We start from the raw sequence: 20,644 nt of genomic DNA on the forward strand, positions 1-20,644 counted from the left end.
TAGTTTCCTTAAGATGCGAAAACCATGCTTTTGAGGTAACATTAAAATTTTATACTCAAATTTTTTAGGTTTTAGGCTCCCCCCCAAGTTGCAACCCAAAAGCTACATCTATCAAATTTCTACGTTATACTTACACAGGAAGTGAGTAAACATTTTGATATGCTCATTCCATTTGTTCATTTATGATGATTCAGTAATTGTCCTATATACTACCTGGGGTAGAGTTGATATTCCCCCCCACCCACCCCCCACACACCTTTTCCATCATTTTAAAGACAGTAAGCATATCTAGGATTTAAGTGGCAGTATTGAAATTGCATATAATATTGAAAAAATATATCAGTTTTCTGAATTTAAGGACAATAAAATTGATAAAGCACAAATTAAAGTATACCGATAATTGTGCAGATTTAAATTGTGCATGCAGTTATTTTTAACAGAACTATGGACTGATATTAGTAGCTAAAAGCTACTCCACCCCAGACATACACACACACACACATGCAAGCCAATTTTCTTTTAGTGTTATTCATTCAGTATTTATTTCAATGTGACTATCGTTTCAAATACAGTACCATGTAACTTACTATATTGAAATAATAAATGATTGTCACTATTTGAACACTACATTCCATCATTACAGAGATATGGCAAAAAATTTTCATCTTTAATGTTGAAATCAAAAAATAAAACGAATTATTTCATTTATTACAGCTAACTGGATATATATTTCTCATCTTGAATTTTTTAAATGTTTTACATGTGCGAAAAATTAAAATTTCTTTGTTTTTAAATGAATGAAGTTATAAAGGTAAAAAAGGTATTACATTGTTCTTTTTTTTAACCAGAATCCTAAATTTTTTTAGGATGACTTTTTTTAATGACTTTTATCACAAAAGATTGTATATGCCTATGTCAATACCTTATTGATGTCTCTTTTAACATAATGGTATTAAATCTGTGAATGTTCTATTTTCTTAATAAATGATTATCTTTCCTAACATCTCTTGTGAATTACTTTTCACAAATTTCCTTGCTTGAAGAGATAACTATCCATATACAAGAAAATTGGATCACACAAGTAACGGTACTATTATTAACTAAATTTAACACACGTGAACCATAGTAGTAGGTTTTTATTGCGTAAATATTTCATCCTAGGTATCTTACATCATCAGTACAGTATGGCAATACTAGGAATGACAAAAGAAAGGGCTCGTACATACAAAGGAATCCAAATTGCGCAGTGGCGCATTGCGGCCTGAACTTAAATTAAATTGAATTAAATTAAAATTAATTACAGTTAAGTTATTATTTTATACAATTTTGTATGACAATTTTCCATACTTTAGGAATGGCAAGAACATCATTGCGGTTTAGATTTGATCTGTGAAGTAGGGCTTCAGCACTTTCTTTATACAAATGCTCATATTTATATCAAGATCTATGTAGAAGTTTTGTCTTTTTCCAATGGATCTTGGGGTTTGGGTTTTCAACTCCGTGTTGAGCGAGGCCTGATTTATGCAGGTTGATGAGGTGGATATGGTCTTGATGTTCCGAAATGCTTTTAAAAACTGTTTTGCCTGTCTGTCCAAAATAAGAACAGGAGCATGGAACCTCATATACACCAAGTAGTAGCATAGGTGAAAGTTTGTCTTTAGGCAAGGGTAACAAGTTTTGGATCTGGTTGATGGGTTTGTAGGTGGAAGCAAGATTGTATTTCTTCATAATTTTTGATAGCCGTTCGGAGATGCCTTTGATATAAGGTATGGTAATCCTGTGGGGTTGTTGTCTAGGTTAAAGTGCGGAGAAATTGCTAATGATTTTTTGAGTTTTGAGATTGTAACCATTTAGAGTGGTCGTGTTTTTGATTATTTCCAATTCTTGTTTTAGAGAATCCTCAGAGGAGCATAACCTGTGCACTCTGGTTACCAATGATTTAATGATGCCAAATTTTTGAGAGGGATGATGAGCTGAAGTATTGTGAATGTAGCGTTCTGAAAATGTCTGTTTGCGATAGAGGTGGAGATGGAACCGTCTTCTTTTCTTTGGATGTGTAAATCCAGAAAAGGGATGCCTTGTGGGGATTCTCTTTCTAATGTAAATCTGATGGGAGGATGAAGAAGGTTGATTTTTTCTAAAAACTGAAGTAGCTCTTGTTCAGAATGACTCCAGACTGCGAAGATATCTTTGACATATCGAAGCTAGAGTTTTGGTTTGGGGTTTGAATGCGAGGATATTTTCTTCTGATGTTCTATAAACAGATCTGCCAAGTTGGGTGACAAGGGAAACCCCCATTGCCTGTTCCCTCCTCTTGGTTTAGATTTTTCCTTTCCATGTGAAGTAACCAGAAGTGATAACAAATTTGAAAAGTTTAACAATGTCCGACGGAAATTTTTGATTTAATAGGTCTACAGTTTCTTTATGGGGGATATTGGTGAAGAGAGAGACGATGTCAAAGCTAATTAACATGTCTGTTGTCAGCAGTTGAATGTCTTTTATTTTGGTGTGAAAATCTTGAGTTTTTTATTGAAGAGGTTGAATGGCCTATGTGGGGTCGGAGAAGGTTTGATAACTTGTAAGTCGGGCTGCTAATTGAATCAACGACAGGTCTGAGTGGGATGTTTCTGTGAAGCCTGGGTAAACCGTATATTCTTGGAGGTCTAGCATGGTATGTTTTGAGTTTTTTTGAAGTTTCTTCATCTAACGACGTTTCATCGAGTAGCTTATTCAGTTTCTTCAGCTGTCTTTTTTGTGGGATCATAGTCCAGTTTTGCATAAGTATTTCGGTCTCGGAGTAGTAGATTCATTTTTCGGTCATATGAAACAGTATCAAGAACCATTGTAGTATTTCCTTTGTCGGCTCTGGTGATGACTGTGTTTTTATTCTGTTTTATGGAGGTAAGAGCTTTCAATTCTGATGGTGGAATGTTTAAAACTGAAGATTTGGCATCAAAAATTATTTTTGCTATTTCAAAACGTAGTTTGTTGGCTTCGATGATGGCCTAAGATACCTGATTCCTTTTAATGTACATGCCCTTTCTTTTGTCATTCCTATTTATTGCCATACTGTGGTTCACGTGTATTAAATTTAGTCATGAATTCTCCACAGTTTTCTCTATATAATCAAGTACTATTATTATTTTCTGCCATGTGCTTCCTAAGAGGTGCAAGTGATAATTATCATTCAAATACATAACACAATTTGGTGAAGAAGAATGCTATTTCAAAACGTAGTTTGTTGGCTTCGATGATGGCCTAAGATACCTTATTCCTTTTAATGTACATGCCCTTTCTTTTGTCATTCCTATTTATTGCCATACTGTGGTTCACGTGTATTAAATTTAGTCATGAATTCTCCACAGTTTTCTCTATATAATCAAGTACTTATTATTTTCTGCCATGTGCTTCCCAAGAGGTGTAAGTGATAATTATCATTCAAATACATAACACAATTTGGTTTCATTGTTGCTATTCCTGTCAGCAGTTTTCTTCTGAATAGGTCTGTTACTTGAAGTCTTTGATATGCTCTCTTATACTGCAACTTGGCCAATATTGGTCATGAAGAAGGCACCTTTGATTGGAAAGACTTGGGTTTGAATCCTGTCTAAAATGCAAACAACCTTTATTAGAACTTTTCTGCTGAGTTCAGCTAGTCTCATATGGAGGTGTAAAAGTTCTCCATTCTGAAAACCTGTGTTTTTCATAAAGAGAAACAGAATGAGCACTTGAAATTTATAGATTGCAAGTGCCCATATAAATTGCCTTACCTTACCTTATGGCCTGTGTACTACTCACTGGAAGTGGCATTTACATTTACAGTGCTAGGCCACCCAAAGAAAGACGTAAGTTTAATTCTAGTTAACAATTAGAACTTTTTCTAAGCCTGCCTTCAACCAGTTCTAGAATTAATCTCTGGTACAGGCAAGTGCGTATTCCTCTCCTGGAAACTTGGGTTTTTCCCATAAACTTGAGAAAATTGATTGTGTAATCCACACTATTTCAGACAATAACATGCTTGTTAGGATAAGGGACTGCAAGATAGCAACTGTCATCTCATCACTGGATGCTGCTTTAACTTAGTGATAATATTGGGCCAGCTATCTGATTGCTATCAGTGGAGATTGAACTGTCAACTCAGTCTTCAAAAGTTAGAGCTGAAAACAGCCTCCTGTAAGCAGATTTTTTTATTTTTACACTGGTCTCATAGGCTTAGCTACTTAAGCCATGATTCCAAACAGCTACAATCTACTCCTCTGTCATTTCATCTTCAGTCCATCCAGATCTTGAATTTCATTTATGCAAATTATCTGGAACGAGAAAAAACAACTGAGGAACACATTGGTTGTAAAAGAACCAACTCATGCAAAGACATGTTTCCTAAATAGTAAGTCAGCATGTGTCATTAAAAATACAGCCAGCAATGTAGAAAAGCTGGATTACATATTAAAGTGATTAAAGGTAGTGAATAAAATATAGAACAATATGAAGATAGCAGAATAAAGGCTATAAAATGATTCGTTTATTTATAGTGTATGATGATATATAACCGCTGTGAGGCCCCTTTTATGGGGAGTACAGCACCATCTCAATCCCCCAAATTTTATCTGGGCTCGGGACCATCATAGCTGACGAATCAGGCCTATGAATGGGTCTTAAGTACCCCTGACTGTAATGCATGTATCTTCACGGGGCCGGTTTGCCTCCTTGCGGGAGGAAAAGACCCTGCTGTTCACACCCAAGACTGGCTAACTTGACTATGTTTGAGAAAGATCCTTAAGCTCCTCACATCGGCGAAGAGAAACGAGCCCAGGACACTTTCTAGGCATATGGTTGTGAAGTGCATAGCCACTCGGCTAACTGCGCGGACTATAAAATGAACACAGGCTATTTTTTGTACTTGAATATTTACTTTGAAGAAGATAAACACTGACAGAACAGTGGTAGAAAATGTCCACGAGGAATGTAGTAAAATAAAATATCTATGCTTCAGCTAGAAAATAATCAGAAATGACAGAAAAGTTCATTCCAGAAGACGATATTGCTAAATTGGTGATTGCAAAAACCATAATGTTTTTCTTATCATGGAAATTAAATCTTGAGAGTATCAAGCAAAACTTTTTAAACCACACTAAATATTTATGATGTAACACGGTCTCGCCTATTCCCTGTATATACGGGAATAAAAAGGCTCTAGTTGATTTTTTTAATGAAAATTTTACAATGATTAAGTTCAATTTTAATCAGCAACTAGAAAAGCTTTAATAGATCTTTCTCCAGCTGATTCCCGAGTTAGTCAATCTTTGACAAAGACAATGGTTCTTCCCTCTTGGAAAGTCGAGTTTTAAACCCATTTCTTAAAACTGTAGAACTCGCACTACTATAGTTACTAATACGAGTGTTTGTATAAGTAACTATATTAGTTACTAATTCTTCGAGGGTTCGAAGCTAGTCGCCAACTAGAGGAACCTTGTCGATGCTTTTTTTTTTGTTGTTGTTCAACCATTTTTCCTGTGTAATTCGATCTTTGATACAAGCAAGTTTTTTTTTTGTTTTTGTTTTTTTTTTTCATGCAGAAATAGTGAATTTTTAAGTGGCAAATCAGTAAAATTGACAATAGAACCCACTCGCTATTTAAGAACAATGCAATATATGATCATTTAAAAATTTTATGACAATACTGGTAGAAAATGTCCAGGAGGAATGTAGTCATAAGTGCAGCTAGCCAGTAATCAGAAAGGACCTTTCAAATTATTTAATTTTAAAATCAAATTCTCCAAAGCCTTTTATTTCTCGTGGGAAGTAACTAGATCTGTTTATCCCTAACTATATATATATATATTTTTTTTTTCAAGTTAGGTAGCCTGTCTCCATCCTTCAATTCAGGGACAACAAACAGAAACAAAGGTTTTTCAGACGCCTGTTTCCATCCTGAGCAAACCCTCTTATTCGTATTATATTATTTTATTTACTTATTTTTAAAGTCTATTTTATTGCGTTGTGTGGTTAAAAACCCAAGTGTCTGGTGATAACATTCTTACTTTTCTGTGCCAAAAATTGACTAACCCAAAGAAGGGCTAAGAACGTGTCCAGTCAGCAATTAGAATCGAACCTCTAACGGCGGCCAGCTCTCCGCATGCAAACGCCATTTCCATAGAGCTACCTTAATTTACATTTAGTTAAATATGTATTGTTTAAGTATTTAATTAACTAAAGATTTTAAAAAATTGAAATTAATTAGATAAATTATTAAAATAAAGTAAGCACCTGTGTGGCTCAGTGGAAGTTGCATGTGCCACCCAAAGCAAGCATAGTTAGTTTTATTCTAGTCACTAGGAATTTTTACTAAGCCTTTTTTCAACCAGTTCCCAAGTTAGTTGATCACTGATACCGGTAAGTGGGTTTTTTCGTCCTGCACATTTGAAAAAATCAACCGTAGAGCTTACGCTATTTTCAAATAGTAAACATAGTGTTAGGAGTACAGATTATGATATGGCTACACTTCTCAGCCGCTTCTCTTCACTGGGATTGCAATGGAGATTGAACTTCCCCTCAGTCTTCAAAAGTGATATAGGGATAAAATGGTCTGCCTACACCCTATACAGAATAAAAGGAATTAGCTGATTTTTTCTTATTTAAACTAAAATATATTAAAATAGTATATTTTTAATAATTTTTATTATAATTTTAAAAATTCTAATACAATTATATATATTCAAATAAAATTAACATTTAAAAAAAAAGGTGAAAGTGGGGTTTGCCTCCATAAAGCTAGGCCGCCCGAAGAAACACCTATGATCGATTCTATCCGCTGACTAGAACTTTTTTTTTGTGTGTAAACCTTTCTGTGTCCAGTCCAGAGTTAGTCGATCTCTGACATATGCATGTAGGTGTTTCTCCCTGAAACTTGAGATTTTCATCCCCTCAAGACAACCAACTGTAGAACCTACACATTTCTGACAATATTGTGTCTGGGTTAGTAACCACGGGATGGCAGCGCTTATCTGCCGTATCTTCACCAGATGTCGTGTAAAAATTATTGAATGTATTTGTCCAGCTATCTCTAATTGGCTAACAGTGAAGGTTGACTATCCCTCAGCTCCAAAAGTTAGAAAGGCTGAAATGGTCTATCTTGCATACTCCCTGTGGAAATAAAAGGCGCTAGTAGATTTTTTGTTTTGAGTTAATAGATGTAGATTTTTTGCTTTATGTATCATAAAATATCACTGATTCTTAAAACTAAGAGAATGGAAAATTCAAATGCAACTTCACAATTGTATGCAATAGCATACACTTGGTTCAAATGTAATGCATATGTGCTATGTTTCACGTTTTAGCAGTCATGAAATAAGCACTTTCTCCTTAAGTTCTCGGAAGCAAATGGTTTGGACCTAGTATACATTTGCGTTTAAAACGATAGGCATTATTATAGATGCCTCTGTAGCCTTGGGCAAATAGTATTTGTATCCATAGCGCTACCACCAAAGGAACACGACTCTGCATTCTTTTCTAGCTATACACTGGCTATAGGAACTTTTTCTAAACCATCCTTCTTGTTCATTTGAGTTAGTTTATCTCTAAGAGAGACAAGTCGGATTTTTTTCCGACTTGTCTCTCTTAGAGACAAGTCGGTTTTTAAACCTACATCTCAAGAAAATTCACTGCAGAAATCATCTTATTACAAACGGTATTATGAGTGTTAGGATCAAGGGCCATGAGATGGTGTGGTGTTTGCATATGACTCTTCTGAAGTCATAATTTCTCTTCCATACTCTTTCTTCAATGATGGCTTGGAGGATGTAGATTGGTTGGCTCGATCTTTCCGAATCTTATTTTCAGATAGAAGAATTTTGCCTACTTCATTTGGAGAATAAAATGCGTTAGAGAATTTATTTGTTGCTAGTTTCACAGAACAATTTCCCATTGTTCCATTCAGTTTTGCTCACTGATGATGCTTGTGTGCTCAAAACGAAATATGAATTAGCGATCTGAGAATATTCTAATTTTTTACAGTCGATGCCTGCCATTTTTTTCCCCTGTTAATCAGAATGGTAGATGAAATATTAGCAGATAAGTGTTTGCTACAAAAATTCCTGGTTAAATTATTCGAAATGCAAGAAAAAAGTTAATGAAATAGACTTGACAAACATTAGACAACTGAGGTGTGTGTGTGTGGGGGGGGGGGAATTTCTTGATTTATTCATGAAATATTATTTGTGTCAGAATCTCATAATATCTGGCTCAACTCAGGAGGGTATATAAGACCAGAAAATGATGATTACGATATAGTTCGATTTTTACCATTTTTCTGCATATTTAAGATGTTTTATTATTATTATTATTATTATTATTATTATTATTATTATTATTATTATTATTATTATTATTATTAAATCATCAAAAAAAAAAAAATCAGCTAACGCCTATGTTGTTCCCGTATATTGTATTGCAATCTTTGCTACATGGCCCTGAACTTCAACTTCCTACCTATTAACACTCTAAGATCTCTAGCCTCATCAGTTTCTTCTAGCATAATCCCACCAATATAATACGACATTGGATATCTAATCACTCCGAAGTGAATGAGTTTACATTTACTGACATTGAACTGATATCCATTTTCCCATGCCAAAAATTCAGGTCTATTCAAATCATTCTGCAAGTACTGCATATCAGCAGCATTCCTGATTACCCTACCTATCTTTGTATCATCAGCAAATAGCTGTATATCACATGTCAGATCTTTCCCAATGTCATTAATGTACAGATTGAATAACAGTGGACCAAGGACTGATCATTGTGATACACCACTGTTTACCTTAAATCTTGCAGATTCACATCACCTGTATATCACTTTTTGTTATCTTTCAGTCAGCAATCCTCTTATCGACGCTAATATTCTATAACCCAACCCATATTCTCCAATTTATGCAACAGTCCACCTTGCTGTATTCTCTCTAACTGTATTTAAGTCATCCAATATCATTAGCAGCACACCCCTCCTCTCCTATCCCTGTCCTTCCTAAAAATACTGCACCCTTGACATTCGATACCAGTAAGTAGGTCTGATTCTGATTGCCAGGTCTCATTAGTGCCTACAATCTGAGGTTCCAACATATTGAACAAGTCAACAAACCCTACCCCTTTGTTTTTGATACTCCTGGCATTCGAGTACAGACATAATAATCGATCTGCATGTTCTTTTGTATACTCTTGTTTGCAGTCTACCTGAGACAGTTGAACATCTTGCAGATCTCTATTCTTCTCTAATGCCTTACACATGTAGACATATTTGCACACGTTTGATTGGTCCGAATCTTACGAACACAATGTCGAAATCGTTCTCTCCTCGTCAAGATTTCCATCACAAAACCCTTTTCCGGCATTAAGACAGTCATCTAACAAATGGTAAGAATGAGAGTGTAAGTGCGACACTCACATTCTTACCATTCCTCCATTTTTAATTTAGTTTCCCTGACTCTTTGTGTTTGGTCTCATACCATTTATTAGTTTTTCTAAACTCCTGATACCAAATGCATTCGGGTCCAAGTCGTCCCTTTTATACAAATCCAGTCTTCCCTCAAACTCGCTCTACACATCCAGAAACTCGCATTCTCAGCTTCCAAGGATGCCCTCTTGTTCTTTCCCAACCTCCTATAAATTGAATAATTCCATCAATTCTTCCCTGTATGACCTTTTCAGAAGTTTATAACTCTCAATCATATCATCCTTCTTTCTTCTGTTTGCTAGTGTCTGCAGACTACAAATTCTCAATCTGTCTTCATAATCAGCATTCCTTCTATATAGCTTATGCATCGACTCATTTGCCATCATACCCCTTCTTCGTAATTCATTTTTATCCTATCGAGGTAAAATACTGGCGATTTTCACTTCCTCATTCTTCATTCTCGTCTCTTCCAACAAACGTTTCATGTCCTCTCTCATACTGATCTTATCACTAGTTAAGTCGTTAGTACTACTACAATTACGATCTCGTTTACAATCTGCTACTTGTGATTCACTTATTTTGCTTACTTTATTCCAGATATATGAAAAGATACAAGTAACCGCCTCTGGTCGTTTTAAATCTTAAAAATTCTTAAAAGAACTGGGCGATGGACTGAGTCCTTGACTCTTTATCCGGTCATCTGAATGAAGAAAATCTGTGTGGGTGGGATGTTATTGAGCTAAAAAGCTCTAGTCATGGCTGGGTAATGGCAATAGCCGAGCCTCAGTTAAAACAAACTTCATTGGCTACAGCATTGCCATTTGTTACCCTGGAAGTCATAAAAAGGACTTTTTCTGGGCTATTCCAGATATCTTAACCGCAGTTGATAATAAAAGCTCTTATCGCAGAATTACTATAGTATACGAAGCGAAAAAAAATTTATCATTAACACATTGTCACAAGAACTGTTGAAAAGTGAGTTGATCTCATACTTTGGTAACAGCATTTTCATTCTGGAAATTCGAATTTTCCATCCTAGATAAATCGGCTAGACAACATACGCATTTAAAAAGCTAAAATATTTCTAGTGAGCAGTAGATGGCATGGTGTAGAGGTGTAAGATTAAATTGTGTACATGATGGGGTGTGATGTGAAGTGTCCTCCTGCGATGGGTTCTTAGAAATGTCACATAATAATAGTTAAGAACAGGCTGATCACAAAAGGAAAAAAACGAACTACACACGAATCTACAATCTTACATAGTAACATACAAGATTGGGATTAATAGAGTTAAACTGATTTATAATCTGCATTGAATTTTCTGGTATTCCACAACTTTTTTAAAGTTTTAAAATTTTGTTGTAAACGAATTCAAAACGGCTCCAAAAGACTGAACATAATTATAGTTCTGTATTAATTGAGAAGTTGTCTCCTATGATATGTCGCGCTAAGACAAAAACTAGAAGAAGAAAGAGTAAAATGGAAAATTGTTCAGAGAAGAATGACCACGCTGGTGACAGGTCTCTGGAGTACTCCCTATAAGGATAGACTGAGGGTGTGTGGGATGCAGAGTTCGGTTAATAGACAGAAGAGAGGGGACATGATAGAAACTTATAAGTTGCTAAAGGGATTCTTTAAAATTGACAAAAAAAAAAATAAATTTTTGTCAAAAAAAGAGTCACCAGAAATGCTAAAAACCCACATCAGTGCGACAAGAAACAAGGTGATTGTACATAAGATTTGTTCATCTTTCATTAAAGAAAAACCTGGTGCACAGAGACCTCAGGCACTTTCATCACTTCCCTAGTCACATGAATATAACATAAAAACACGCGCTTTACATTGTTAGTGTTATTAAAATACCATGTACTAGTAAAATGCTATGTTAAGTTATTTGCTTGTCGCCAAAGTCATATAAGACACTTTTTTCTTTCCTGATGAAGTGTGTAAATTTACACGAAACTAGTCGAGATCTAAATAAAATCCTTCTGTCAATTATCTCCAAGTGGAATTAACAACCGGATTATATGTGTTCTGTCCACAGAGGTTTGAGAAGGCAAATCTGTCTTTCTTGCTTTCTTAAATAGGATAAATGTAAGATAATATCCTAAATCTGAAAACAATAGAAAGTATCCAACTTCTTACAGATGTTGCCTCACATGAACTTGTCTCAGAGATTGCCGAAAGGTTGTTCATGTTATTTGAGAATACACACTCGCATTGCATACTACCTATGACTGAGCATCTGCAGTGATCGCCAATACATGATACCCGTGATCTCCTCTGGCCTGGCTCGGGCAAACGAAGTAGCACTCGGTCCGCCCGAGCACTACTTCGTTCGCCTTGCATTCAAAGCGGCCGTGATTCCCGAGAGCTACAGGGTATTCCCATCTTATGTGACCGCTTATTCATAAGTAGTATAGAAATCGAAGACACGACACAACAGAAATAAAAAAATGAATTTTAATTAGGAAAAGATTTTTATAAAATTTTCTAGTTTTTTTTTTTTTTTCCTTTTTCTTTTGGGGAAGGGTTCTCCCCCCCCCACCCCAGGTGCGCCACTAACCCGAGCCTAGTTCTTATCAATGAAAGGATTTTTCGATATCGACTGAGTTACGGAGGTTCTATCCAGCAGGATTTGATAATTTCGTCTACTGATGTATAATTCACGTTAGAAATTATTCCTACCACCTATTCCTCTCGAAATGATGATGAGTTAGCCAGTATCATAATCTTATTATGTTGTAGCAATTATTATTATATTATATTAATATATTATTATATAACTATATAATATAATAAAAAAAAAAAATCAACTAACGCCTTTTTATTCCCGTATATCCGGGAGTAGGCGAGGCCATTTAGCCCTATCTAACTTTTGGAGACTGAGTGGGCAGTTCAATCTCCACTGGTACCCAATCAGAGACAGATGGCCCAAGGCTATCACTAATTAAGCGGTACGCAGTGAAGAGACTCGGCTCAAATGTGCCGCCATCTCGTGGTCTCTAACCCTAACACAATATATTTAATGTCTGAAATAATGTGGGTTCTACGGTCGATTTTCTTGAGTTTACAGGACGAAAAACCCGAGTTTCCGGGAGGAAAAACCTGCTTGCCCGTGCCAGAGATCGACTAACTCGGGAACCGGTCGAAAAAAGGCTTAGAAAAATTTCCTCTAGTCGCCGACTAGACTCGAAACCAAGACTTCCTTCGTGCGGCCTAGCGCGGTGGTATGCAAACGCCACATCCACTGAGCTACACTATAATATAATATAATATATTAATATATTATAGTATAATAAATTTATACATAAGATAATAAGATTATATTATGTATAAATATAATGACTTCTTTCTGATGTCTAATAAACTCTTGTAAATTTAAATGCGTTAAAATGCTGGCATTAATTTAAATGCCGGGATTTCTGCAGTATGCAGATTTCTAAGTTTAGTTTGAATTTGTGAGTCAGTAAGAATGCTTTATCAGAAGTGCGTTACTTCACTGAACTAAAAAAAAAAAAAAAAAAAAAAAAAAAAATGCTTGACGTCTGCTTTGTTAATTTATTAATAAATTAATAATTTATTAATAAATTAACAAAGCAGACGTCAATTTATTAATAAATTAACATTATAGTGCTAAAAGAAATGGCCTCGCCTACTCCCTACATACCGGAATAAAAAGGGGTTAGCTGATTTTTGATTTTTTTGATTAACATTAATAAATAATAGAAAAAATTAAAAAATATAAACATAAATGAATGGAACACGTTCAAAGAATGAAAACCGAAAGATTGCCAAAACAAGCCTTAAAGTACAAGCCATTAGGAAAAAGAAAAACAGGACGTCCTCTTAAACGATTCAACAATGACTTCTAAGGCCATGCTAGGCCTAAATCCTTGTTACGCATGATGATGATGATGATGACATTAATAAATCAACGTTAATAAATTAGCATTGACAACTTTGTTTTTCATAGCACTTAAATTCGTATTAATAACATTTAGATATTTTAAATTTAAAGTTTATTATTATTAATATTATTATTATTATTATACATGACAGTAGAAGAAATAGTTTGAAAAATAAAAATAAAAATTCAAGAAAGTAAACATTCACGACTGACTCTGTTTTAAAAATGTTCGTCTGCTTTGCCCTGACATCTATTGAGAGAAAGTATAAACACGAATGAAAATATTTGTCGGCATATTTTGGTATATTTTAATCAATTTAAAAGTATACAAAAATGTCCTTTCCAATATATACAAAAAGAAATGTATGCACGTGTTTTTATTATCGCAACTGGTGAAGAAAGGAAAAATCACTGATCAGTAATAAATGACGTAATTACAGGACGCTCTGTGACATCAGCTGATCGATCTATTTCAGCTGTACGAACCTGCGGAGAAAGATATCAGAATGGCGGACGGCAAGGTATAGTAATGCTTGACTTCCGAATCGCGTGTTTTGAACGTATTTATTTAACAAATCTCTAAATTAGCAATCAGGGAAAAAGAAGAAACACGGCTGTAGTTGTCACACAGAAAGCATGCATTAAGTCAGGCCGATAGCGGTTGGCAGTGACGCAATAAAATGTTCGGTATCGTCGATAATTTTGCCAAATAACAAATGACTGTTTTCAAAGGACAAAAAAGCAGTGACCTATTCGTGGCGTCTGTGCGATACAATGCAGACATCTCCGCTAACTGCATACGTCATCTAGTCCTATTGACAAGGTGAGCAGAGGTTAGGAATGATCTTCACATCATCCGCGACTGTATAGCGAAATCATGGATGAAAACATCAGTCGAGGATACATTCAGCTCGGAAGAGGATCCCGAGCTGACCGCCTAGTTCGACATGTCGATGACGGACACTCCCATCCCCCAGAAGATCGGTGTCATTGTATTTACCTGGCTCTGTTACTTGCAGGTGTGGGCTTTCTGCTTCCTTACAATAGCTTCATTATCGCCGTGGACTATTTCCAGGCTCGCTATCCCGGTACCACTATAGTCTTTGACATGAGTCTCATTTATATTTTGGTTGCGTTCATAGCCGTAATTATCAACAACTTGCTTGTGGAAACCCTCACTCTCCACGTCAGAATTACCTTTGGGTATATTCTGTCTTTCTTTACCCTTCTCTTTGTGGCTGTACTCGAAGTTTGTTTTGAAGTGTTTACTGAAGATACTGGCTACTACGTCAACCTATTAGCAGTGGCTGTAGTGTCTTTCGGATGTACAGGTAAGTTCAATTTTTTTCTCCTCTTTTTATGAAGGTAAGTTCGTAAACTCAATGTTTAACATGAAATATATTTAATGTATAATATTTCATGTTTAGCATAAGTCCTTATAAGGACTGGCTTAAAGGGGCAAAGCAAGAATGCTTTTCATCTTCTCCGTTATCTGTAGAGGACAGTGTAAGGATATTGTTGTGTTATTGGGCTACTTCATTGGCTACAGCATTGCCATCCATTACCCTCCAAGGGTATTAATATTATTAATAATATTATTAATCATTAATCACCGCATCTCACAATCGATTCTCTTCTGATCCCCCCCCCTCATGTTTTGCACACTGTGTTATAGAACTTAATATCTCCTAGTTAAAACAAATGGAAGTTGGTGTCTGAAATTATATCTGTTGTTCACTATAATCCTAAGATAACCTTAGACGCGATATATATATTTTAAAAAGATCTTTAATTTGACATGCTATTGTATACAAAATATATTACATCCGTATTATTAACCAAGATAAGAAGAAACACACAAAACCTTTATTATTTTTATACCTTAAGTATAGTCTGCATGATTCCACTTGAGTATATCACTGAGAAGATGTGCTATACATGTATTGGATTAAAAAGACTATTGATACATGATTCTAATCGTTTTTGTCATTAACACTTTAAGGCTAAGGCTGCAAGGCACCCCTTCTCTCTCTTTCTGTGTGTGTGCGTGCGTGTGTGAAATAAGAAGGAATCCCCCCCCCTCTCCGCCATCATATGAGACATTTTAACTCATATTCGATTGAGAAATCCTTATAAAAGTTCGAATCTCGTACTAGACTGAACTCGAACCCAGATCTTTCCAACCAAAAAACATCATAGTAACTGACTGAGCTATAGAGGCTTAGTTATGTTCGAATTATGTCGGTGACGTTAGACTAACAGTTCATTATTCTTGAGTTATTTTCGTATGCGTCGAAATCTTAAGGGTAATATGAAATATTGCATTTTAAAAGTAACTTGTTGGGTAAATTTTGTCTTTCATTTGAAATTAGACATACTGCATTTGAAAATCCCATGTAATATTATTGAAAAATAAGTATATTTTTAAATATGCTTATTTAAAAAAAAATAAGCATATTTATTTAAAAATAAGAAATATTAATTAAAAATCATGTTACTTCACCAATAACAGTAATCAGACCTATAAGTAAAATTGAATTTTTCTCTCTCGATGGTTGTAAAAGATTGTAGAGTTTCTTGGGTTTATAAGGCTTAAAAAATAATAAAAGTCCTGGACGGTGTGCAAAAGAACAGCGCCACCTATATATCAGAGACGAACTATGATATATTGTCCTATTATGATATGAGTAAAAAATAAATAAAAATCATATTATGAAGATTTTTAAAAACTATATAATTTTGAAGAATTTTTTAAAAGCATATTTTAAGCTTAGGGGACTACGTCATTGGTACACATACCACACCTACTTAATTATTAATTTGATAGTTGATTGCTACGCATGTTTTTTAGTATGCCTAACATTTGCTTGTGTTGTACCAGTTCTGGAAACAGCCTATTTATGTATTCGTGTACACGGAAAATCAGTTCCCATTATTATTTCATAGAGAAGCTTACATGTGCCCACTTCATCAAGTGTTATTAATTTATTTCCCAGTGTAATTATCCTGCTTTTATATTAATTAATTTCTTGCGTCAGTTTATTAAATTATTCACAGCGGGCTGTGTAGCATTATTGTGTTGCATTACCTGACAACCCACATTAAATTGTGTTTTGGATGCACCGATTGAACTGATATCTTCATTTAAAACCGCATTTTTGGTTTAGAAATTGAATTAACATTTTATTTTGCTCGAAGAAATGCTAGTCTCCCACTGCTTGGATACCGTACTTCATATCAACTTCTAAAATCTCAAACAGTAACGCCCCCTTTCGAGAAAACATAAAAACATTGAATTCCCAAATAATAAAGGATTTAATTATTATTATTTTTTTTAATTCTGAAGTACCTTCAAGTGATAGACAGCGCGATCACTATTGTAGATGTTTTGAATGTTAAGTTGCAATATCTAAATAATTTAAAAAAATGATTGGCGAAATAGAGAATTGGCAACATTAATTTGTAGTTTTAATATTAAAACTCCTGCCATTCTTTGAGTAATCTATAAATAGGTAAATTTCAGAATAAAAGTCTGTAATAGTCAGCCAATTGACTAACAGATGGCGTCGTTTACTTTCTGAGGATTTCATGTTATATAGAGAAATTAATATTAATATTCGTGTATATAGAGAAATGGTAACGGAAGCAGTGATTAGGTTGTTATGATACCCTCTCTCCCTTAAATCTTAAAAATGTTTGTTATTTTCTCCTATCAAAAATATGCATCTAATAAAATCTTCATAATCTGCAAACATATCCTGGGAATAATCTCTTCTTTTCTTCACCAACAATAAATAAATGAAGCAAACCAAAATAAAAAATAAATGTCATGACTACCCTTGTCAAGTAGTATTATGCATTTTTCACAAACCTCAGTAAATGACCTAAACATCCTCCCTAAAGAACAGTTTGGATTTCGACAACACCATAGTACTACCCAGCAAATCCACAGAATTGTGGAATATATCACCACCAGCTACAACTGGCGCCAGTGCACAGGAGCGGTATTCCTAGACCTATCTAAAGCATTTGACAAAATCTGGCATTTTGGACTCCTGCACAAACTTATCTCAGCCGGTATCTCACTAAAAATGGTTCATCTAATCCATTCATATCTTCAGAATAGATCAATGCAAGTTAAAATTAACGGTTCTACATCGTCCCAGCGCCATATCTTTGCTGGAGTGCCGCAGGGATCTCTACTGGCTCCATTGCTGTTTTCTGTATACATGTCAGACATCCCACACAATCCGATGACTTCCATTTTAGCACTGTATGCGGACGATACGGCAATACTAACCAGATCTCTCAGACCCCACTTCGTTACCAGAAAGCTTCAAGAAAATCTTCTAAAGCTGGAGGGTTGGTTCTCCAATCCAAGTGAAGATTGGAAGTCAACCCCCTGAAAAGCTCAGCGGTTCTCTTCTCAAAAAGGCCAATGTCTCCTGCAGGAGATGTGTTACTATTCAATACTAAAATTCCCTGGCAGAAAGAAACAAATTACCTGGGTGTGATTCTCGACAAAAAGCTATCTTTCAACCAACATATCAAGTCTGCATGTGCAAAAGCATCTAAAGCCATAGCTCAGATCTACCCGCTAATTAATAGAAATAGCAAACTCAGCAACAGAATCAAATTGCAGCTATACCAGATGACGATTCGTCCTATAATCACCTATGCCTCTCCAGCCTGGAGCCACACCTCTAATACTAACATTATTAAGATACAGCGAGTGCAGAACAAGTGCTTGAGAATGATTTTGAACGCCCCGTGGTATGTTAGAAACAGCCAACTCCACAGAGACACAAATATTCCCTATATTCTCTCTTATCTACAATCCTTAGCTTCCAAATTTTTTCTAAAGACGTCCACAGATCCCAACGATTTGGTTCAACAAGCTGCAGCATACGAGCCAACGGACATATTTAAATATAGAAGACCAAAAACTATATTAGCCTCCTATAGCGATACATAATCTCCATGCCCATTCAGGGCGAGCAAACTGCTCGTAAATTTTACCCTCACTGTAACCACGACAGATAGCGGGGAATATGAAAAGCATTTTGCTTCACCCTTAAAGAATAAATGTCAATTGTCAATGCATTTTTCATTTTTGAAGCTTCTAAAGCATTTTTCTATTCTTGTATGCATTTCCGAGTTAACAAACTTTCCTTATTCCCCCTGTCCTCCCTCCCTTTTGGATGCTTTTGTTCGAACCAACTTTCGTGACGGACATTTTTCATGTGCTGTTAGGCATATCCTTTACGTGACACGTAGAAAGGTCACCATCAGAATTGTCCTTTCTGAAAAATGATGTGAAACTCCCACCTATGAAGAACCAGTAACTGGTCGCTTATGTTGCCATAAAAGCAACATCAAATGGAATAAGTGAGTTGTAGCGTATCTTTTTATTTTATTTTATTTTATCTAACTCTATCCTGTTTCATTCATTTGATTATTCCTATGTTAATTTTGGCCCAGACGGCACAAAATATGAATTCCTCTACATTTGACATAGGACTAAAGTTTACGGTAACAGTCCATTTTATAAAAAGCATCTGAATCTGCGCATGTCTGTTTCAACCCGAGCATGCGCCTTGCAGTGTCTAATTGAAATTGTTAAATTTCTGTGTTTTACTTCACATTGTGTATTGGTTGCGAATCTATGTTGTACCTAATTATGCAAACGAATGTTGTTTGCATAATTAGGTACAACAAATATTCATAATTAATTTTCTCGTGTATTCAGTAGTATTCATTTTATTCATAATGAGTGATTAATAATATTAAATGTGATATTTAAGTTTCGGATTTATTAACCCTGCGGAGGTTGCAGCAGATCTGACAGATACATGCAAATTGTTTAATATAAATATTCTTACACATATCCAGTGTAATAGCTTGGAGGTTATGAGTAGCTGCGCATTCATATATATATTACGAGTGATATTCCACGCTGTTTATGCGGTCAGTTTTGGTTTAACACATGTTATGTAAAGATTTGTGATATTTCATAGTAAATTGTATCTGAGAGATACCGCGACCTCCGATGTCAGTATAGAATTGGTTTAGTTTTTTTTCTTTCTTTGTTCAATAATTTATAGATTGTAACTGAAAATAAATAAACCATCATGTATTATATTTGCAGTGTTTTTTTCTTTAAGTTTTCTCGCATTTTAGAACATATTGATTCATTTTCCTCCGTTAATTTTAAAATGTTATGATTTGTGTAATTTCAGTAATTAAGTGCTTGAAAATTAGCATCGAACTTGACAGTAGGGTTGAATAACCAAACCCAAATAAATGAAAATGTTAATAACAGATAACAGAACCCAAGTACCTAATGAAGCTAGACTAGAGAACTTAAATAGAACATAATTATAATAATGGCGTGGGATAAAAATCCAAGAATAAAAGACTGAAGACTGCAACCTTTTATTAATAATAGAAGTCGCCCATTATCGTTTTCTAAAGTTGGGAACTTTAGAAAGTTACACAAAGAAAATAAGAAAAAAGTGGACAATACTCGTACAGCGCTGCGATATATTAAACACTTTACGTTAAAAAAATATCATACGTTTTATTAAACTCCGAATTATGAGAGGTACATGGTCTGTCAATCTTTATACTGTCGCTGTCCGATTGTATTTAGCAAGACACTCCAAAGTTTATTGTAACTTGACTACGTGCCAATTGTTATAATGTTTACAATTATTATAAAGTTTAAGGAATGGTTTTCTGAGGCTATAAAGTTAATTGGATTGTTTCTTTATGTGTTCGAGGTGAAATTAGCTATAATTTCATAATAATATAATGCATAATTATACAAATATTAACTTACTAGTTAATATAAGGACTGGCTTAAAGGGATGAAGCAATAATGCTTTTCATCTTCCCCGTTATCTGTAGAGGACAGTGTAGGGATAAGGTGTTATTGAGCTATTAAAGCTCTGATCATGGCATGAGGGTAACAGCAATAGCCGAACCTCAGTTAGAACTTCATTGGCTACAGCATTGCCATCCGTTTGAACTTGAACTTAATTGGTTGATGGACTGAGTCCTTGACTCTTTATCCCTTCATCTGGATTTTAGATTGTGGGTGATGAGATTATTGTGGGTAATTTACCCGCTCATTGTGAGCATTGAGGCTGTATCAGCTTTCTCTTGCGATGGAGGATTTCGGTTTTTTATGTTTGAAACGATCTGAGGGCTTGTAGTCCGCTGCCTGTCGAACTAACTGATTTGGGTGATTATCCGTGATTGTGAAGAATTTCTCTGCAATGCTT

At 35.1% G+C, this 20,644-nt stretch overlaps 1 protein-coding gene across 1 annotated transcript in view; it reads left to right on the plus strand.

The window, feature by feature from the left end:
- Positions 1-13,853: 13,853 nt before the first annotated feature.
- Positions 13,854-20,644, plus strand: part of Ent3 (equilibrative nucleoside transporter 3) — an 81,992-nt gene continuing 75,201 nt past the window's right edge. Inside the window, exon 1 of the mRNA XM_090395132.1 lies at positions 13,854-14,689. Within this exon, the coding sequence (XP_090251258.1) occupies positions 14,236-14,689 (454 nt within the window). The 5' untranslated portion in view covers positions 13,854-14,235. The remainder of the gene's footprint in view (positions 14,690-20,644) is intronic.

Source organism: Typopeltis vanoorti, chromosome 7 (genome assembly GCF_054136105.1).
Source record: "Typopeltis vanoorti isolate ZY-2024b chromosome 7, IOZ_Tvanoo_1.0, whole genome shotgun sequence".
Classification (NCBI taxonomy): Eukaryota; Metazoa; Arthropoda; class Arachnida; order Uropygi; family Thelyphonidae; genus Typopeltis; species Typopeltis vanoorti.